Source organism: Lepidochelys kempii, chromosome 5, assembly GCF_965140285.1.
Source record: "Lepidochelys kempii isolate rLepKem1 chromosome 5, rLepKem1.hap1, whole genome shotgun sequence".
Taxonomy (NCBI): Eukaryota; Metazoa; Chordata; order Testudines; family Cheloniidae; genus Lepidochelys; species Lepidochelys kempii.
The window spans coordinates 60807750-60830790 of record NC_136384.1 but is presented as its reverse complement, the minus strand read 5'-3'; the positions used below and the strand labels follow the sequence as shown (position 1 = coordinate 60830790).

The following is a 23041-nucleotide window of genomic DNA, read 5'->3' as shown; positions in this document are numbered from 1 at the left end:
CTTCATGTGCCACTATATTTATGCCTGCATCTGTAATGGTCACTCCATGCATCTGAAGTAGTGGATTTTTTTTACCCATGAAAGCTTATGCCCAAATAAACCTGTTAGTCTCTAAAGGTGCCACTGGACGCCTCACTGTTTTTGTGGATACAGACTAATATAGCTACCCTTCTGATATTTTCACCTTGTCTCTTCCTGCCGTTTTGGTGGTTTAGTTGTCCTTTTGGGGGGGGGGGGGGGGTGTGTCCTTACCTACAGAAGCCTCATGGAGAGGTATGATGTGCAAGAGATCTTCCTGAAATATCCCTGACAGAGTTCCCTTTATGCTGGGGTGGACAATAATTTTCGCAGGGGGGCCACTCCACGTATTTTGATAAGTTGTCATGGGCTGCATATTTCTACTATATTAATGGAGGAGGTGCTCCAGGCTGGTGCAGAGTGTTGGCGTGCAGGAGAGGGTGAGGGGTGTGGGCTCTGGGAGGGGGTTTTGATGCAGGAGGGGGTTCTGACCTAGGGCAGGGGGTTGGGGTGTGGGAGGGGGTGCAAGGTGCAGGCTGCACCGTGGGACTTTTAGCAGCCCGGAATCAGAGATCGCAAGGGGGCAGAAGAGGCCAGATGGAAATGTTAGTCATGGCAGGCCGGACAGAAATGTTAGACAGGCCAGATCCAGCGCATGGGCCATGTTTTGCCCACCCCTGCTTTACACTATTACCTCAGGGGGAAGAATCTGAGGGGAGCCACACAGAGATTAAAGAGAGGGAGTGGCTCCCCCTCTTCTGCTAAAAGCAGGGAAAGCTCCTTCTCCATTCCCTGGCTTATGCAAGGAGCACTTCCTTGCAGCTGCTCCTGCTCAATTGGTTGGTGAGAGCTGCTCACCCTGTTTTCAATGTATTTTAACCAGGGTGTGGAGATGGGAAAGGATGAGGATTTCCAGCATTAAGAGACTTATCAAGACCCTGTGCTCACAGAGAGGGAGCCATCTGCATGGATGCACTACAGCCAATCCCCAATAGTCTAAAATCATGAGTCACATGTCAAGAAAGATGAATTAAAATCTGGGATTTGTTTTCATTTCCCATCAAGTTTTTTAATCTTTAGATGGAAGCCACCTGTACCCTAAGTCTGATTATTTTCATGCTCAAAATCTAATGTGACAAGCACATGTGAAATGTGAGTATCCCTGCTAGCTTCTGAGAGAGAACTTAAAAAACATTCCTAAGCCCTAGAGTGGAGTAGCTGCCATCCTTTCCCTGTCCATCCCCATACTTTATTGCTATCATTACTCGGGAGGGAAATTCTGTGTCACTGCGCATGCGCAGAATTCATGACCCCCGCAGATTTCTTTGCTTCCCCGCAGAAAAATGACTTCTGAAGGCAGGGAAGTCATGTGTGAGAGAGAGACAGATACTCTGTCCCTCTTGCTTGCTATTGTGGCGCCCTCAGCATGGACGGGCAGGGCTTTGGGGTGTTTCTGGGGAAGTAGGCGTGAGGCAGCCCCTGTCCCCTCAGGCAGAGCAGAATGTAACAGCCTGCCTTCTTAGTTAATTGTTCCCAGTGTTCTTAGTGAATTCCCAAGGAGTATAAAAAAGTGTTAAAATTTTAAGGCTCCTTTACATTGCCAGAGTGGTGTAAAGGATCTTGATCGTAAAGGACAGTGTGGCCGTATAAATGCTTATGGTGCTTTACTGATTAGAACTGGTTTATATTTTTGGACTGAATTTTTTTTTAATCAAAATGTGCTCCATGAACTGTTTGCTACTGACCTTTCTGGAGATTGTTAGTAGCCAATATAAATTGCAAGTTTGAGTCCCCAGCCCTCACTTGTACTTCAGTTGCCTATGATGTAACACTGAGCGTATGACTGCATATATTTGTTGACTAAAGGGTCAATACTAGCTCCATTACTATTAGACAGAAGGGGGTTGGGGATTTCCTCCAATGCTCCCCACTCCCATTCTTCATCCATTGTATTGTAGTTTAAACAAATTACCAGAATTATTGAAACCAGCAGGATTATACTGCATTATTTTAACAAATAAAATTTGCAGAATTTTAAAATATTGTGTGCAGAATTTTTAATTTTTTGGTGCAGAATTCCACCAGGAGCACTATCCTGCTTCTTTGCTTTCTACATCTCTCTCCTTACACAACCCAGTTTTTCCTCCCCACTTCATATTCCACAGTGTCTACCCCCTCGTTGCCCCCGTTATTTCCCTCCTTGTCCTTTACAAGATCCACCCTTACTATTTTCACTCTCTGCTTCCTCCGCACTCTCTTAGCCTCTTCCTGATCTCCACACTACCTTATCCTAACTAGGGAAGATGGCCGCCCCTGAATTGAGGGCAGCCTAGTTTCAGTCGCACCACAAACAATGAGTTGGCAGCCTTCTTTACTCAGGGCAACCACACTTCCACATGAAAAAAAGTGTAGGGAAATCACAACCACCTTTACTGAAGGAAACTTGGCTTTAGCCCTATTAAAGGCAATGAGAGGAGGATATTTTAAATAAGGTAAAGCTCAGGGGCAGCTGTAGAAAAGACCCTTTTCTCCCCAGTTTTACCTGTCCTGTTTGTACCCATTTCCCTATCGGAACGGCTGCTCAGAGCTCTTCTCATATTGTCCAAGTTCTCAGACAGCATCAGCTAGACACTCTCATGCTGTCGCACAGCAACACAGGACTGCTGATGTGTCTGGGCCACCCCTCAAGCATGGGAAAACTGCACTTTCCCCACTGCGTAGCTCATTTATAGTAATTTTCCTGGCATCCATGAGAAAAATATTTGGGGATAGGGAATAATTGGTTAGAAATCCCTCAGGAAACCTCAAAGACTTGATCAGCATTGCATCTTTGAGACTTTGAATGTCCTAGCGGAACATTCATTCCCATGACTTCTGTCAATTAAGGACAAAAATGGAAAATACTGCCAGGATTCCTATGAAGTGTGGTAAAACTTTTTCCTAGCATAAACCCTATTTTAATAGAAAGGTTGTCTTATGGACCACTTCTCTCCTCTTCACAACAACATAAAAATGCCATGGCATCTACAATAGTTGCATATTAGGAAAACATTTATTTTACGTCAGGTAGAAGTGAGGAACTAGCATTACATGACAGCCAACTCTCTCTAGAACAGCAAATGTTTCAGATTATCACTGGTCTTCAGAATGAAAGCCACTGCTGTAAAGCCTGATGTAAAAGATGCTTCTTATGCCACGCTAGAAGACTTATCAAGCACTTCATTTCAACATCATATTGTATTTTAGGAAATACAAACAAGAACTGGTCATTAGACAACTAGATTTGAATTGGTACTGGGGCCACACATCTTATTGTAAGAGAAATCAGATAATAGTGCGTGTCCATTAGAATTTGCTTCAACACATGGACTATTTTTAATGCTACCTGGTTCTGCCACAGGAATTGCCATAAATGTACATTTTGATATCTGTCTGGCAACAATGCAACCTTAGATCATGTTCTAGTTCAGAAACCCAATTAAACTCATCCTGGATGTAAGTATATTTAGAAGTGCTGATCTAGCTCCAGAATCTGATTGACTACTAATAGTAACAATGATGTTCCACTGAACCAAGTTTCAGAGACTGGTACCTACTGCATCAAAATGCTTCAGTGCTGATAAGCTTCCTGACAAAACGATTGATAAGAATTATGCAGTAGCAACTTCCAATAAATATTCTATATTGGATGACTAGTGGTCTACTACAGAGGAATAGTGGACCTCATTTTGGGATTTTATTTCAGAGACTGCTAGAGAATGACTAGGACTAAGGAGCATTAAAAAGCAGTGTTGGATTACAGATGATACCAAACTATGGGAAAGAAAAAAAAAAAGATGCAGTGTAGAATGGATGTACTGGAAGATCAGAAGAGAGTTAGCGAAGAGACCTTTGGTCTGACCCAATATGGCCATTCTTATGTAAGAGAAGAGGAAATGCACAACAGAAGAAAAGAAATAACTTGAATGAGCAGTTAGAAGGGCCTGTTGGACTGACCCTAATCAATGGTGGAAAAATATAATGCAGAGCACTGAGAGACCCTTCAAGACATGACCAGGAACGCATCTTTGAGATTCTGAATGTCCTAACTGGCCGTCCATTCCCGTGACTTCTGCGAATTAAGGACAAAAATTGAAAATATTGCCAGGATATTGATGCACAATATAACAGTTGGTGTGGACATTTTTGTTAAATAATCAACAGCTCCCCTCCAAGATGTACACTAAAACTTAATCCAGAAATGAACCTTGCAAAAAACAGGCTGTGACATTAAAGGAAGTGATATTTGCAGTCACACAATTATGAAATTAAAGCATCTGACCTCAACAAAATTTCCGGAGAACTGCTAAAAAAGAGTGGAGGTTTGTATTTAGTTCACTGGCTTCATAATCTCTTTAAAAGTTAGGGAAACTGGTAACATTCCAGAAGACTGGAAAAGGGGCTGCATCATCCCTTACTTTAAAAAGGGAGAGGCTCAAACTTGAGCAAATTATAGGGGAATAACCCTGCTGTCTGTCCCAGGGAAGATGTTTATGATCATACTACTGAACAGATTGAAATATTGTTTCAACCCTAATATGACAAACAACCAATATGGCCTCTGTACGGGTTAATCTACAATCCATTACTCCTGGGGGAATTCTGTGCCACAGCACAATGCAGAATTTTGCAGAAATTAACATGTGCGTGCAGAATTTCTGCCCTCCCCAGAAATGGGCTGCTGTGCTGCTAGCTGCCACTAGGGGCCACTGGACCCATCAGAGCCCAGCTCACACAGAAAAAACTGCTGGGAGGAAGGAGAGAGAGCTAGAGGGTTCCTGGCAGCTGCAGTTCCCAGCATGCCCTGAGGGAAGAAGAGGACAGCAGGCAGGAAATTCTGTGCAAGCCTGGGACTGAGCATCAGTATCTTTCTCACTCTGGATCCCTGGGTTGGGGGTGGGGGCGGGGCAGAGAAACAGGAACTGGCTTGTCATAGGGTTTTCTTTAACTCTCTGCTCCTCAGGGAATTTGTGGGGGTGTCTGTATTGTTACAGGCATACTTGCTGACAGGTATTTTGAAATAAATTACTAAAATAATTGAAACTGGCATGACTATGTAGAGTTATTTTGACAAATAAAAAGTGCAAAATTTTGCAGAATTTTAAAATATTGTGCACAGAATTTTTAATTTTTGGTGCGGAATGCCCCAAGGAATAAATCCATGCTATATTTGCCTTGTGGAATGTCACTGAAAAATGACTGGAGCAGCAAAAGAAAGTTAACATTGTGTTTACAGAGATTTTTGCAGCCACTTTTTGAATCAGTACATCGATCAGATGATGCACCCTGGGTACTGCTATGTCAGTATAGGATGTCTGACAACGTAGCATGCTTATTGGAGGAACTCTACCATGGTACATTTAGTTGTGTGAGGGTCAGTGATTGTATTAGAATGGTTTTCAGTAGAATCAGGAGTATTCCAGGAATGCGTGTTCTCTCGCTCTCCCCCATATTATCTAGTATTTTAATAAACTGATAACGAAGCTGATGGAGGCCGAGTAGAAGGGGTGAAATTTGAGGATCTTGAATATGTAGATGATATTGCCTTATTTGAAGACGCTACTGACCAACTACAGCTAATGCAGAAACTATGGGACTTAAGATCATTGGTGATAAATAGAAGTACCTATAAAATGGAAACAAATGACCAGCTGATACTGCAGGTAGATGGTAATGACGTCTAATGCGTGAAGAGTTCTCTATCTGGGTAATTGGTTGACGGCAAGATGTTCTATAACTGAAGTAGTCACATGTTGAATCGGTCTTGTCAATGGTATTCAGTGTCTTCAACGGCCTCTGTTTAGGTGGCAGGATATTTATTGTTTAATGTGGTGGTGATTACAACCCTGTTATACGGAGCAGAAACATGGCCGTTGAACAGCTGAGGAGAGGAAACTAAACAGTTTTCAATATTAAAAGTTACAGCATATTCTTAACATCCACTGATTTGATTTTGTCACAAACGAGGAGATAGATGATCCCAGCAGATGCAGTCTGTCATCAGTGAAGAACAAGAAGAGTGCAAGGGAACAAGAATCCTGCAAGGGATTCCAGCACAAATAGAACCTTGTCTGCTTCTGCAGACATGGAACTTGCTGCAGGATCAGGACCTAAATTCTATAGCCCTGACTTCAATAAGGCTCTGCATGGGGTACCAGAGTCTATCCACATATAGCCAATTGTCATTAGATGCTAGAATTTTCAAAGGTGTCTATCACTGGCATTTAAATGCCAATACAACTGAGCAATTTTACAATCATCAGTAAATACTGATTTAGCATATCTGTGTATATAAGCCTGTTAGCCTTATACCAGTCTTCAAATTCAAACTGTGCCAGACTGACAATATCCTGTAATATTCTAAACAAACCTTACAGAATTAAGATTAACTTTATATGAATTAAATCTGATCAAATTAAGGTTAATACCTTTGAGGTACACTGTATTAAAAAACAACTGTGCATGTGTTATTGTGGCATTGTATGTACCTTCTCTAGTGAGGGCGGGGGGATGTGCTTCCTTCTGTTATCATCTCTTTGAAGCCACCCCCTTGCAGAGCTATGTGTATGTACTAATTCTGACAGGATTCTCCAGGGACCAACAGAAAAAGAGGATTTTTGGATAAATAGCCTGGTTTTAATCTGGCTATGGGCCTTCTTGAACCACCAAATGGACAAGAACCCTGGTCCATGGAGGGCCCCAGTCCTTAAGGTAGGGTTGGAAGCACTGGGACTACTGAGGTCTCATAAGACTAAGGCAGTGGGTCTCAACCTATTTACCATCGTGGGCAGTATATGCAGCTCTGTGTTGATGTGGGCCGTATCCACACAAAATATATATACTACATGTATGGCCCTGAGGATGTCACCTGGGCCACAGATGTGAGCTGATTAGACCACAGGTTGAGAACCACTGGACTAAGAACTTGTTCTGAGCTGCAGCTGTGATGAACTAGTAACCACAAGGAATCCCTTTAGGTAGTGAAGGCGGTTGAAGGATTGCTCCTGCCAGAATCCATGTTAGGATTGAGATGTCTGGTAAGCTTATTAGCATACATGTAAGGTTTTTCTTGTTTGTTTTCAGTACACTATCTGTAAAGTTTTTTACCTTTATTCTAAAGTAGGCTTGCATAGAAAGAACTCTGGGGTACTTACAACTGTAGCAATTACACGTTAACCATCTCTGAAGAGAAACAAATAGGTATTCCTTGGACAACCTGTCTGTGCTGGAACAACACAGTGAAGGCAGGGAACTGTGTAGCTTGGAGATACCCTTGTCAGAAGGGAGAGAGATGGGAGGTCTCCACCCAAGAAAGGTGACAGACCGGGGAACTGGCAGCCTGAGAACGGTGTCCTTGCTGGACCACTGAAGAGAAACATGAGTGTAGTTGCCTTGAACTATGACTCCAGCATACATGCATGCTTTAGTCTCTCCCATCTCAAAAAAAACTCCAAACACAATATCCTTAACCCCACTTGCCTATAACTACTTCCCCATCTATCTATAAACTCATTGAATGCTCTTATCTACAATTGCCTTCTGGAGTGCCTCTCCTCCAGTTCTGTCCTAGACCTTTTCCAATCTGGCTTCTGCCCCTTATATTTCACTGAAATGGTTCTTACCAAATCTCTAATGCCCTCTTTCTAGCTAAAGTTCAGAACCAGTACTCCATCCTCGTCCTCCTTGACTTGTCAGCTACCTTTGACACAGTCTTGAAATCTTGTCCTTGCTTGGCTTCTGTGACTCTCTTCTCTCCTGGTTCTCTAATCGCTCCTTCAGCATGTCCTCGGGAGGATCCTCATCCACCCTGTAACTTTATGTGGGGGCTCCATCCTTGGTTCTGTTCTGTTCTCCATCTGCACTTTATCTCTGGGTAATCTCATTCACAAACACAAATTCAACCACTATCTTTATGCTGAAAACTCACAAATCTGCCTCTCAACTCCAGACCTGTCCCATTCTGTCCAAACTAAAACCATGACCTGCCTCCTGGAGATGATCTTGTGGATATCTAGCTGCCCGCTCAAGCTAAACATGGCTAAAATAAAGCTTCTAATCTCCCTTTCCCCCTACTTTCTTTCTCAATCATTGTAGATAACACTACCACCCTTCCTGTCATTCAGGCCTGTAACATGGGTGTCATCTTCGACTCCAACCTTTCTCTAGGTTTCATATCCAGGTTACATCTAAATCTTACCAATTTGTTATGCATAGTATTTCTATATGGCCCATCTATCCACACAGTCAAAACTCTCCTTCAAGCTCTTATCACTCATGTCTCAGTTACTGGAACACCCTACTCTCTAGCCTGAACAAATGCAATCATGTCCTGCTCATATCCATTTAAAATGCGGATACTAAGATTTTCCTAGCCCATCACTTCACCCACGTCGTTCCTCTCTTTGAATCCCTTCACTGGCTTCCCTTCTCTATTGAATCAAACATAAGCTGCCTGTATTCTCTTTAACGGCCCCTCATGGCCTATCCCCACCCTATTTTCTCTCATTCACTGTTGACATGTTAACTCTCACCTCCAATCATTCCATGATGCCAGGTTCCACTGCCTGTTTTTTCATGTTTTCTCCCATGCTGCCCCATATAATTGGGAGCTGCCCTCTTTAAATATTCGCAAACCTACCTCATTATTTACCTTAAAATCTTTCCCCAAAATTCTCCGTTGCAGTGAGGCCTATGAAAAATTTAAGTTAGGCTGCTAATGTGCAAAGTCCACTGCCTACCATGCTGACCTGTACCTCTCATTGTTTACTTGAACTCTCCCATCTGTTTGTCTTATCTATGCTTAGATCATAAGCCCCTTGGGGTACAGACCATCTTTTTGTTGTGTGTTCGTACAGTACCTAGTATAATGTTTAGAGTAGGGCCCCTAAACACTGTGGTAATACAAATAATTATTAGTAATACATATGCTTCAGCATATATATGACACAAGTATGATTAAAAGAAAAGATGATAATACTCAAAATGGTTACCATACCAATATATTGCCATTGCAAAACTTATGTCCATAACAACAGTCTGTAAACACCATAAAGCCCTTCCAGAAAGCCCTACATCAAAAACATCTTACAATATAGAGGTCTCATCTTGAAAACCTTTAAATATTTGAGTAACGGTTTTCAGATTCAGGCCATAAGTATGAAAAAAAAACCAAAGGACTAAAATTGGGGTCTAGAGCCAATAAAAAAGGCAGAGGTAAGGGTTTTTCTTTTGGCCATAAGGGGTTGCTGTGCAGGCAGAAGTTTGCAGTCTGTGAGCGAATGTTAGTGTGAAGTTTAGCGTCAGAATTGTATGCTACCAATAGCAAGTATTCCAATACTTTTTATTCTCTCTAATAAATAACTTGTGACTTCTCAATCTTAACTGTTACCTTAACCAACAATTATCTTTTTGTGGGATAACAGACTTACTGATTTTAGTCAAACAAAGGGAAGAGATAAGCTGAAAGGAAGCAAATCCAAGCTTGAGCAAAAGTCTTGTTTATCAGCAAAGATAAGAACAATTATGAAACAAGGTTAATAATATTATTTGTTCATTAACTGATACAGTTAAAGAGGATACCACAATTTGTTACTCACCTGCTGCACAAGCTGCTAAGAACTTTTCACTCTTGGAAAGCTGTTTTGCTATAAGATGTGTGCAATTTCTGTATTGCTAACAAAAACAAACAAACAAAAAAGTGTAATTGAAAATGGTTGTTTAGTTTTTTAACTACTAGCACAGACTTATAGTTTTAGCTTATAGCACAGACCATCATCCAGCCTATTTATCTGTAGACTTCCATCTTATCTGCTGCTTCCTTTTGCTCCTTCTGTGAATTTAATGAAAGAAACAACGAAGGTAGATGCTTACCTCAGTATCAATAAAAACACAGTCCAGTGTAAGTAGTAATTCAACTATAGCCTCCTTTTCTTGTTTCTTAAATCCAGTTAGTTGGATTCTCCGTTTCTGGACAGCAGTCGCCATCTGTAAAATGTTGTGGGGTTTTTTTGGGCGGGGGAGGGGGAGGAAAATATATGCATAAATTGTTTGTACAATTTGTATTTGAACTTTCTATTCCTTCCACATTTTTGGATAAAATTAAAGACTTAATATAGCTCTATAAGCAAATGATTCTATTAGAGTAATGCTACTTTGAGATACTACAAAAATGACCATTTTAAAATTGTTACTAAGTAGCATTAATGTACACTAAAGACAATAGCCTAAAGCAGAGGTTCCAGACAATGCTGAGCACCTACATGATGCTCCCAGCTCTGCACCTTTGTGTGCCAGCCTACCCACCTCAAGGAAGAGAGTTAGACGTGCCAGCAAGATTTGCTGTGACTGTTCCCTAACCAAACCCCTGGCCGCATACAGAGGGACTCAGACCAGCCACTGAGGGGGGAGGTCCATAATAAGCAAAGTGAAACCAGCTGTCCTAGGCAAGGTAGGTTGTAGCAGAAAGGGCCGCAGGGAAATAAATTTGTTAGTCTATGGTGCCACAAGTACTCCTTTTCTTTTTAATAGGAGGAGTAGAACAGAAGGGGAGGAGACAGGATGTTGAATGGAGGTGGCGCCAATAACTGCATTTTCAAACCTGAACCAGCAGCTGGACTTCATGGGGCACCACCAGTCAATTCTACATGGATATTAGTGCACAGTTTGCATGGCATTGCTAGGCCTAGGGCGTGCATCATGGTGGGGTACCCAGCTCTCCCCCGCCCACACCTACCATGGGGGCCTGGGAGCAGGGGGAGGCCACACTCGGTCACCCCAGGGCGCTCACCTTTCCCTGCCCGGGGACGGTCGCGCTCACAGAGCCGAGGCGGATCAAACAGCCCCTCTCGTGCCTGCTGGCATTAGCTGCCCAAGCGCTGCTGTGGGGAGAGGGCAGCGCAGCAGCGGCTGTAGAAGACCCGACCCCGCCTTTCCCGGAGCTGCTGTAAGAGACGGCGGGCGCGCTGCCATACCAGCCCCTGCAGCCTCCTTCCCGCCAGCCCCGCCCCCGGATGTGGGCCCCAGCCGTTCCGGGACGTTGTCACTGACGCTCCCTGGTCTCTGGGGCTGTGAGCGCGGAGCCGAGCGGGGCCCGGCCGGTAAGTGAGCCTGGCGGGGCGGAGAGACTGTGGGGAGCAGGGTCCGAGACATCCCCGGGCCGCTGTGTCCCAACACGCACCTCCTGGGGAGCGGGGCCCCACTGGAACCGCCCCGGCAGGCGCCCTGCTCCCCACTAGCCCCTCTCCTGCCCCCGGGCCCGGCTCCCCTCCAGCCCCCCCAACAGGACGCTCCTTGCGACTGACCGTTAGTCGTCGTCCCCCCCCCCCCCCCGACACACTCTCTCTCTCTCGTGCCTGTGAATAACTGACTTGGCTGCCTGACAGCGTGTGGCGCTCCGGCTGCGCTCGCCAGGGCCGGGTCACATGCCGTGTGCCACCGTCTGTCGCGGGGTGAGCAGATGGTGACGACCCCAGGCTGCCCCCCCCCCCACAATTTATTTCTTTTGCCAAGTGGTGGTGGTGGTGGTGCTATAAATTAAAGACGGCACGTTTGGTCTGGAACTAGTCGGGACACTGGGATGGGGAGGGTCTGTTTCTGGTCCTGGTCCTGCGCTGACTTCTTTTGTGACCTTGCACAAATCATAAAAACAAAGAGGAGGCCGGTGGCACCTTAAAGACTAACACATTTATTTGGGCATAAGCTTTTGTGGCTAAAAAAACCCACTTCTTCAGATGCATGGAGTGAAAATTACAGGCATAAATATATATTGGCACCTGAAGAGAGTTATCTTACAAGAGGAGAACCAGTGTTAACAAGGCCAATTCACTCAGGGTGGATGTGGTCCTCCCCCAATAACTGATGAGGAGGTATCAATTCCAAGAGAGGGAAAATTGCTTTTGTGTGAGCAAGCCACTTTCCGTCCCTATTCAAGCCCAAATTGATGGTGTTAAGTTTGCAAATGAATTGTAGCTCTGCAGTTTCTCTTTGAAGTCTGTTTTTGAAGTTTTTTGTTAAAGGATGGCTACTTTTAAATCTGTTATTGAATGTCCGGGGAGACTGAAGTGTTCTCCTACTGGCTTTTGTATGTTACCATTCCTGATATCTGATTTGTGTCCATTTATTCTTTTATGTAGAGACTATCCGGTTTGGCCAATGTACATGGCAGAGGGGCATTGCTGGCACATGATGGCATATATCGCATTATTTTTTGTTGACGAAGGGCTAACATAGACCACCTTTGCCTCAGTTTCCCCACTAGGCAAATAAGTCTTAGCCACCTATTTCAAAATAGATGTTGTGAAGTTTGATTAATGGCAAGTTTGAAAATTCAAGTCTTCTACAAATGCTAGGTATCCCTGGTTAGTATTATCTAGGTCAATTGGTTTTAGTCTCAAAAAGAAAAGGAGTACTTGTGACACCTTAGAGATTAGTCTGTTACTAGATGGAAATGGTAGAATTGTGGAGAAAAAGCAGAAGTGTTAAATAAATATTTCTGTTTTGTATTTGTAGGGGAAAAACAGATGATGTAGTCATGATAGTAACACTCTTTCCATTCCACTGGTGTACTCAGGAGAATGTTAAATAGTAACTATTAAGATTAAACACTTTGAAATCAGCAGGTCCAGATAACTTGCACCCAAGAGTTTTAGAAGTGCTGCTTCAGGTGCTCATTGGACCATTAATGTTGATTTTCAATAAGTCTTGGAATCCAGGGGAAGTTCCAGAACACTGAAGAAAATTAATGTTATGCCAATATTTTAAAAGGGTAAGCAGGATGACCTGGGTAACTATAAGCCTCTTAGTTTGCCATCAGTCCTCGGCAAGAAGATGGAGTGCTTGATATGGAACTGCATAAATAAAGAATTAAAGGAGGATAACATAATTAATGCCAAAAGAAAAGGAATACTAGTGGCACCTTAGAGACTAACCAATTTATTTGAGCATAAGCTTTTGTGAGCTACAGCTCACTTCATCAGATGCATTCAGTGGAAAATACAGTGAGGAGATTTATATACACACAGAACATGAAAAAATGGGTGTTATACACACTGTAAGGAGAGTGATCACTTAAGATAAGCTCATTATAAATTGGTTAGTCTCTAAGGTGTCACTAGTACTCCTTTTCTTTTTGCGAATACAGACTAACACGGCTGCTACTCTGAAACCTGTCATAATTAATGCCAGTCAACTTGGTTTTATGGAAAATAGATCCCCTCAAACTAATTTTATGTAATTTTTTATGAGATTCTTAAGTTTGGTGGATGAAGAGAATGGTGTTGATGTAATGTGCTTATATTTCTGTATGGCATTTGACTTGGTACCTCACAACACTTTGTAAAACTGGAACAATATAAAATGAAGATGGCACACGTTAAATGGATTAAAAGATGATAAATTGATAGGTCTCAAAATAGAATTCTAAGTAGGGAATAATCATTAAACAGCTGTGTTCCTAGTGGGGGTCCTATGGGGATCAGTTCTTTGCTCTATGCTATTTGACCTTTTTATCAATGACCTGGAAGAAGACACAAAGTCATCAGTGATAAAGTTTGCAGATGACAGAAAAATTGGGGGAGTGATAAATAATGAAGAGAATAGGTCACTGATACAGAGCAATCTGGATTGCTTGGTAATCTGGGCACAAGCAAATAATATGTGTTTTCAGATGGCTAAATGTAAATATATGCAAGTAGGAACAAAGAATGTAGGCCATACTTGGGGACCTCTTTCCTAGCAAGCAGTGACTTTGAAAATGATTTGGGGTCATGGGGGATAATAAGCCGAACATGAGCTGCCGGTGTGATGCTGTGACCAAAAGGGCTAATGGAGTCCGGGGGTGCATAAATAGGGGAATCTCAAGCAGGAGCTGAGAGGTTATTTTACCCCTGTATTTGGTACTGGTGTGACAGTTCCTGGAATATTGCATCCAGTCCTGGTGTCCACAATCCAAGAAGGATGTTGATAAATTGGAGAGGGTTCAGAGAAGAACCACGAGAATTATTAAAAGATTAGGAAATGTGCCTTATAGTTAGGCTTGGAAGGATTAGCTTGGTTTCAGTTTTACCATACACACAAAAACTCAAAAAAAAAAAAAAATTTCCATAAAACATAATTGAAATTTACAGATAGGTAAATAAAGAAAAATACTGCTTGAGAACTCATTACAGTTTGATTTGGGGATATTTACTTCATATATCAAAATATACATGTGATACTGACAATTTGTGTTTTAATGATTATAAAGCTTTAACTTTTTGAATTTCAATATTGCTGTCATTAAATAATTATCTGATACCTGTTGTTGTCTGCCCCCCATAATTTCCCACAACTATGAAAGATTATAGATAAAAATGGATGAAAAATACTTAATTTTTCACAGTTTTGGAACTTTAAATAGATAAAAATGAGAAAAATGCTTTAAAATATACATTGATATCTGTCAAAATTATAAAAAAAATTTTTTTTTTAATTCTGCCAAACCTACTTATAGAAATAAGTTAAATAGATTGAGCTGCTGGTGCCTAACAAAGAGAAGAGCTAGAGGGGGACCAAGTCAGTCTGGTGGGGTACAGAAGCACAGTGCTAGGGAACTAAGCAGAATGGCTCAGGCTTGGGAAGGAAGGACAGTGTCTGCGGCTTCTGTATCCGCTGGATGACACGACCTCGAGGAACTTGCAATAGATCCCAGTATTCCTGCGCCTGAACATACCTCTGTTGCCAGTAAATATCAGTGAAACCGACTGGCAAAGTGTGTCTCATCTCCTAGAGCAGCAGTTCTCAAACTGTGGGTCATGACCCCAAAGTGGGCCACAAGTTTCTTTTAATGGGGTCGCCAGTACTGGTATTAGACACCCTGCCGCGGGGGGTGGAAGCTAAAGCCCAAGCCCCACTGCTTAGGGCTGAAGCCAACACATGAGCCACTTAGTTTCACTTGCCCCCTGTGGAATGGGGCCACGGGTGATTTCCCTGCTTACCACCCCCTAACACAAGCCCTGATTCTAGACTCTATGTTCTAGACTCTATAATTTAGAGTAATACTGGACACTGAGGTCGTGTAGTAATTTTTGTTGTCGGAAGTGGGTTGCAGTGCAATGAAGTTTGAGAATCCCTGCTCTAGAGGCTGATCTACATACTGGATGACAACCTGTTCCTGCTATTCGTTACTATGTTAGCTGATGTGGCAGAGGTCTGTACAATGCATTAAAGGTTCTGTTACCCCAAAATCAGACCCAGGGTACCCCCAGAATAGCTTATCTGTTGCCCCCTCCTGGGTTTACCAGAAGTTCCCTTCAAGGTAGCCTACTAACCTATTAATATGTTTCTGAATGGTGAAAGGGGGCTCACCTTAGAGAAATTCCCTGGGTTTACTAGAGGTTCCCTTTTCAGAAAAACTCCCCAGAGTATCCTAGATCACTTACCTTTGGGAGGACACAGATACGGTCTTCTGATATAGTTGATTGACACACAGGCAGTACTTTTCCAAAACCAAGTATCTTCTATTACAGTAGCACACTGATGTTTCCTGGCTACAATGTAATCTCATCAACACAATTCCTACAGATTTAAAAATATCTGAACTGCAATGTCGTACAATTAGAACAGTACTAAGTGTTGCACCCTACATATGGTGATTAGCCATGTGCAGTCGCTGACAGAAATTTTACATTGTTTTATATGTATAAAGTTTAAGCTCTAACACAGTGGTTCTCAACCAGGGGTGTGCAAATGTCTCTCAGCTCATCTGGATATTTGGCTCGTTTTATAACAGGCTACATAGAAAGCACTAGTGAAGTCAGTACAAACTAAAATTTCATACAGAGAGTGAGTTGGTTATACTGCTCTATATACTCAAATGTAAGTACAATATATATATTCCAATTCATTTATAATATGGTAAAATGAGAAAGTAAGCAATTTTTAAGTAATAGTGTGCTGTGACACTTTTTGTGTCTGATTTTGTAAGCAAGTAGTTTTTATGTGAGGTGTAACTTGGGGATACTCAAGACAAATCAGACTGCTGAATGGGGTACAGTAGTCTGGAAAGGTTGAGAGCCACTGATCAAACAGAAATACACATCTTTATTGCTCCAAACATACTCATTAATATGATTTCAGTTCTATATTTATCCTATAACAAGCATGCCTACTCTCCATAGGTTTCTTTCCCTCTGTTCTGTCAGGGTCTGCTAGTTGATGCAGGTTCTGGCACTGCTTGTAGCGGTTTTTTCTTCCGCTGCAAAAACCACTCCAGAGTTCTGACCCTGATCTTCTCCTCCCTCTCTGAACAACTTCACCAACACCTTCACCTTCTCCTTCTAACTAAATAAGCACTGCCTACTGACTATCTATCTTTTATACAGTTTTGCCAGCCAGAAGACCCTTTCTGAGCATGCTTGCATTCCAATCTCTCTATTGGTTCTTTTACAATTCTTCCCTTATTATCCCATAATAATTGTTTGAGTCATTCTTATATAAAAGTTTGATATTATAGTCTGTATTGGCTACTATGGTCTGTAGCTAAATAATATCATCTGCCAACTATTATGGTCTGTAACCTTTTTCCTCTATTTACACTGAGCCATGCTTGACTGACCTACTTAGGTGACCTTAAGTCTACCTCTGTGCTGAGCATGCTCCACTTTTACTTGGATGCATGCCAACATTCCACATACACCAAACTGTAAACAATTACCTCATCCTTAAACTGACAATTGGATACATACAGTATGTACCCTATCTTAATATTATGGTCTTCTGTTACCACTCCATTTCCTGCCAATTTAGTTAATCTTATTTTAATTCTTCCCCCATTTTCAGCTAATGGTGGCAAGGTGATGCTTTTAGTGCTGTGTTTATGAAACAGAATAGAAGAGCTCAAAAATATCTGGTATTAGTTCCAGCCCTACTGATGACCCATATGAGGACCAGTATAATTCTACATGATGGAATATCCTTAGTTTTAAAAAAGCAAACCAGGGTGGATTTGATTTAAATCAAATTGATTTAAACCGCTAGTCAGGAAGACTCAATTTAATCATGAATTTTCTACATAAAAGTGCATTCTTGTTGGTTGTTATAACTTTAATACATATTCTTCACACCTCAGAGATAGATGTAGGTTTCATTTTTAGAAGGTACATACTATACATTTTTAAAGTGATTTATTTTCAAAACTTTTCAGATTAGTTTTACAGCTATATCAGAAAATGAATGATTGTTTGGTTATTTCATTTACCAAAGGTAATTGAAGCAGATATTTATGAAGTCATTGGGAGGTGAACTATCTCCACTTCAACAGGTTAATCATTAATATTTGGAGGATTTTCTTGCCATGCTGTATTAGGAAGAGAACATTACCAGTCAGACATTTAAATTGTTTTAGTTAACTAAAACAACAACGTTATGTATTCTGGATTTTTTTCTTCAGCAGCAAACATATAATATTTTAACAAAATAAGCATATGCATTTTTGAATTTAAACATTCACGTTTTTTAAAATCAGGTTTGTTTTTGTTAAAATTATTTTTAATTAAAATAGTTAAATGAAATATTTCAAAACAAACAAAATTAAATCTACTACATCAGCCAGGTCAACATGAGAAATTTAAAATATTGGCTTCTGCAGCTAACTCGGTCATTTTCACCTTCATTTTCCTGTTTGTTCGTAATCTGGAAAAGAAAAACAAACTTTCCTGCTTTTTCAGGTCCCAAATGATTTCTCAATTTGGAATGAATTAGTCCAAAGGAAGAAAATATTCTTTCTACACCAGCAGAAGAAGAGATCATCACTTCAATGGTCTCTGAATCCAAATGCTTAAATGACTTCCACCAATTCACTTGTGTGACTTTCTTAAAACCTCATCAGCAAACCTATGTTTCTCGAATGGTTCACCCATAGCTCGGAAGTTTATTATGGAGGGATGATTACTAAATGTCCATGTCATAGCCAACTCCTCCTCTTCTGGTTTGACCCTGGTACCAAGTATTGAGAATATTTGCAAGAAAATGAGCTGGAGATGGTGCTTGTCCCATTTGTTTTTTTTAATGCTTGTAATGTAACTCTGTCATTGAATATTTCTCTTTTAAAAATCTCACTCGGTTCCTTCTAAATTTCAACAGCGTCAGCAATAAAACAGCTGTTTCCCTGCATATTGTTCAAGGCTACAGAAATAGGCTTCAGGGTACTTACCATGTGTTCAACATTTCTCTTAAGCCCAATGTTGAGAACTTTGGCTGTGACCATGCCATCTATTTTTTCATGATTTTGTTCACAAACTGTCATCAGATTAGGCCAGTTCTTGATACACTGCTCAAAACAGTCCACTCCTGAGTTCCGTCGCACGTCTTGTGGGAGAGTTAGCTTGTTTCCTCCCCCTTTTTTCAGAGCAGCTGCTGCAGAGTGGTTGTTATGGAAGTATTTTGCAATTTCTACAACATTAGCCCTTATTTCTGGAACACTTTGGCTAGGAGGTGCATCAGATGAACACTGCAACTGTATGTTATTAGCTTGGGACTCTCTTCTAAATAATTTCTTCTTATCTTGGATACATTTGCAGCTTTGTCTGTGACCAAGCTGCGTACTAAACATTTGAATTTTTTTTCACAGTTTTGTCATAGCTTTTACTGCTGCTACTTGTAAGTATTCTGCTGTGTGTGCATTTCCTGATGTATCAATTGGTTCTGTAAGGAAGACATTCCCTTCTTCTGTTGTCACACAAGCACTTACAACAGGATCATTGTGGACATTGCTCCACCCATCAAGACTCAGGTTAACAATTTCACGCTCTAGATCTTTTGCACACTTCCAATTTCTCTTTCATACACTTTATCCAGCAATTTGTCTGCGACGTATGCTCTGTTGGGTGGACTGTGTCCTGGTCTTAATGACTGAACCATGTTAATGAAGTGTGGGTTCTCAATCATACGGAAAGGATAGTTTGTTGGATAAACAAACTAGGCAATTTTTTCATCAGTTACCTCTTATTGTAATCTGCTGGTTCTTATCACAAACTTATCTACAGGTGATATACTATGGCTATGGGATATACATGATGTGACTGAAACACTATCATTGGCAGATAATTCTGAAGCTATAGAAAATGATGGTGATCTTGAAGGTGGATAGTCTTCAGAATCCTGTATGTTGAGGATGGATTCTCCTAAACAAAATAAGTCCATGCAGTTATTTAATCATTATTACCATGCTGCTCATTTATTATTACTCACTGCATTCACTAACACTCAGTATTACTTTAAAGGTGAAATTGTAAAAGGAATATCTGCCTATTTCAACTATTTATTTTTTATCACAACTGCATCTAAAATGATAGTACCATACAGCAACAACTATATTTTTTGCTCAAACATGAGAATTCAAGAATAGTCCAGAAGGAAGACGAGCAGTCCTTAAGAAAGAAGCATGTAACAAAAAAGTTACCAACCTGAAGATCCTGCATGTTCAGACATGTTCCTTTTATCATCTTCAACGCAGCTTCCTCCTGAGAAGGAACACTTCTCATGATGTTGTTTCATTGGGGCAACCAGGCCTTGCATTTCTTTGTTGCACTGTTTGCATTTTGCACGCATGCCTGTCTTACCCACAGATAGAGGAACTTCATTAAAATATTCCCAAACTGGGTCTCTCTTACGGCCTGCTGCCATTGTAGGTTTTCCCTTCTAGTGAGAGAATAGTATGGTAGATCTTAGATCAATGAAGGCTTCACTCAGAAAGACCTCAAGATTTCTGGAATATGCTGCTCATACAGTTTGACTTTTGTTTCTACTGTCTGTCCCTCCCTTCTTACATTTGTCTCCAGACTTCTTCTCATTATTGTGGGTGGAATAGATATGGACAATCTTCTATTCATTGAACTTTTTGAAACTTTGCACTTTTAGAGAGAGGTAAGGGATTGACTCTGTGTACAAATTTGCAGAGGGACAGTAGGGTTAAGGTCTGGTATTTCTCACCTCTGTATATTATTTATTTATTTTAAAACATTTTTTGCTGTTAACAAGCATGTTATCTCTTGATGCACGAATCCACAGTTTGAGAACTGCAAAACTGAGCATCTCTGATGGTATCTTCTGGACTGAGCACTGAGTCCCATTGGGTAGATAGAAAGATTAATCTAAATAATATGTACAGAAGCCCCTGGAACCCCATAAGAGTCGGTCCCTAATCCATGAACTATTGGAACTCATTTACAAAACTTTTCTTAAACATTACATGAATATATTGTGTCATACTATAGAATTAGAATTTATAATCCCTATTCCATGATGAGATACTTCATAGCTCAAAGATATCTTAATTAAAAAGGTTTTTTTCCCTCAAAAAGTATTTTATCAAAAAAAATCCAATTTAAATAAAAATCATTTTAAAATCATTGATTTTTATCCACCCAGAAGCAAACTAAGCCCCCCTAATGTTACAGTTGTAGGTCAAGCCCTCAACAATTAGGAAGTGCCAAAATTAAGGTTGCCTGTTTAACCTTAATTCAGATCTTTTGTGCATAAGCATTATAATCCAGTTTTTCATTACACAATCACATTCTGGTCTTTCCAGAGGATCCCTGAGTCTCACTGGACAGGATGTGCAGGAAATCAGTTAGTATAATATAGTGAATGAGACTGTTAACTGTAGAACCCCTGCTTCATTTGCTGGAGAAGATGGAAGGTATCTAGCAAATAGGGCATGGGACTGCAGGAAGATAAAAGATGATCTTGTGATTAAGTTGAATTACACCCTGAAGAACTGGATTCTATTCCTGCCCTTCTCACAGAGTTCCTGTGTGATTCTGAACAAGTCACTTTTAACCAAACTTTTCCCAGGTGGCCACTAATTTTGTCTTCCTCATTTTGTAGGTGCCTAATTTGAGACATCTGGGGCCAGATTTGCAGAACTTCTGAGTATTCACAACTGCAACTGAAGTCAGTGGAAGCTTTTCTCTGAATGTATAAAGTACTATAAAATGCTAGGTACTCTGAAAAATCAGACTGTAGACACCTCAGATTTGACACCTAAAGTTAGTGGATGATTTTGACCTTTAATTTTCCTGTGCCTCAGTTCCCCATATATTAAATGGAGACAGTAAAATTATCTCTACTTAGATAAGTGTTGGGAGGATAATTAATATTTGTGAAGCATTCAGATGCTATGGTGATGAGTGTAATTAAAAAGCCCATGAGGAAATTATTATTTTTTTGTTCAGTGTAAAGTTTGGATTTTGTGCAGTAAATAAGATGTCGTTACACACTGATGCAGATAAAAAGAAATATTGATTAGTTATCCATTCAGTGAGTGCTGTCCATCCTGTGCACTGAGTGAAGCAGGGGTTCTGTGGAAAAACTAGTATATGATCATTTAATGAAAGATTATATCATAATTAGGCTTGGCAGAATTCAATTTTTATTTTTTTTTGTAATTTTGATGGATAATGTCAATGTTTATTTTTAAGTATTTTTTCTGAATTTAGTGTCCTGCTATCGGGAAGGTTCAAAAATCTACCCTGTCTCTGCCAATCTGGTGGTGAAAGAAAAATTACTTCAACCTCTTTCCCCTCCCACACTCGCCCCGCCCCCCCTCCTCCCCCCAAGAAAGAGGCGACTAAGCACAAACCCACAGCAAATCATAAATCTGGTCCTGCCCTGATCCTGAGGGTAGACACTGCTGATCAGTGACTATGGGAGGCAGAATTTCTTCTGGAATGCATAGGGTATAAATACCCTCCCCTTAGCCTAGTGTGCATGGTAGGTCAGTGCCTCCATCTGGCCAAGTCCCTTCCTGTTCTCTCCTTGGTTTCGGTCAGGTAAGTCTGTTCTCTTTTCTCCTCCATCGAAACCCAAATGTAGTAGGGAGCCCCATTCTCTTTTTCCTGCTACCCAGAAAAAAGAGTCACTGCATTCAGTAGCATTGAGTACATTTTTTAACATAACTATCTCCACTGGAATGTAGAAAACAAAATTGTGGCAATATTTCTGGAGCTTTTTAACTTTTGTAAAAGATAGGTTCACTTAAAACGATAATTCAGGTACATTTTAATGTTTTTATTTCATTTACAAAGGGTCCCTACAAGGGCACTTAATTTCCCAAACTAGAGTATACTCACCCCAGTAACACACTCCCAGTTAAACACCTTCCCTTAAACTACATAAAATAAAAAAAAAAAAATACCATTGAATACCATGAAAACTATTCATTAACTGTAATTAGGACATCAGTTATGTTGGCATGAAAATCATATAAAGCATAATTTTCTGCTTCTTCCATGGTTTCATGTGTTTCCATTTCACTATGAATTATGTTAAATCTGTCAGTCTCCCTTTGTACAGTCACTGTGGTTTCTGGCAAAGGGTGGTAAGAGGTAAGTGGGTTACAGTTGTGTTAGTCAGCAAGGAGGAAGATTGATTTTCTGGGGAAGGTTGGAGGTCAGGTCAGATTGATTCTGAAGTTAAACAAGGCAATTAATTATCGTGTGGTGATGACTGAATTATTCACCTTTGGGCATTTGTTCACTTGTGATATTTTTGAAATGTTGAATGCTTACTAGTTATATGAGCTACAGTTGCTATAGCTCATGAAAGCTTATGCTCAAATAAATTTGTTAGTCTCTAAGGTGCCACAAGTACTCCTTTTCTTTTTGCGAATACAGACTAACACGGTTGTTACTCTGAAACCAGTTCTTAAGGTGATAACCCATAGCCTGGGTTATTCACAAAAAACAATACCACAGGTAATACAACCTACAAAATACACTAAAGCCAATGCCAGTTATTTCAGCTTCAGAACTGGTCTTCCAGTAATTCACCTATTTTCAACTGCATACAAATATTTGACATCTAACCTCAAAAAATGTGAATTCAAATACATGGCTTGTAAGGAGCTGAAAAACTGCTCACAAAAGTTTGGCATATATATAGGCTCTGGTTTTATACGGGAATTGTATTATTCTTACTTTGACACACAAAATTCATGGGATCAGGACAA

General features: G+C 40.7%; 2 protein-coding genes across 15 annotated transcripts in view; one reads left to right on the top strand and one right to left on the bottom strand.

Moving 5' to 3' along the window:
- SLF1 (SMC5/6 complex localization factor 1) overlaps positions 1-11257 on the bottom strand; it is a 74871-nt gene extending 63614 nt beyond the window's left edge. Inside the window, exons 1-3 of one of the 4 annotated variants that reach the window (XR_013635789.1) lie at positions 10844-11257; positions 9928-10041; positions 9654-9729 (exon numbers count right to left, since the gene is read on the bottom strand). Coding sequence is in view for 2 of the 4 variants with exons in the window: in XM_073344504.1 (XP_073200605.1) it covers positions 9654-9729; positions 9928-10041 (190 nt within the window). In the remaining 2 variants the exon portion in view is untranslated. Of the gene's footprint in view, positions 1-9653; positions 9730-9927; positions 10042-10843 lie in introns of those variants that run through there. The other 3 variants (XM_073344504.1, XM_073344506.2, XM_073344507.1) reach the window with 3 other exon arrangements.
- KIAA0825 (KIAA0825 ortholog) overlaps positions 11068-23041 on the top strand; it is a 419202-nt gene continuing 407228 nt past the window's right edge. For 8 of the 11 annotated variants that reach the window (XR_012158966.2, XM_078852812.1, XM_073344493.1 and 5 more), the window contains exon 1: positions 11068-11153. The gene's annotated coding sequence lies outside the window, so the exon portion shown is untranslated. Of the gene's footprint in view, positions 11154-11180; positions 11505-20919; positions 21034-23041 lie in introns of those variants that run through there. The other 3 variants (XM_078852807.1, XM_078852810.1, XM_078852811.1) reach the window with 3 other exon arrangements.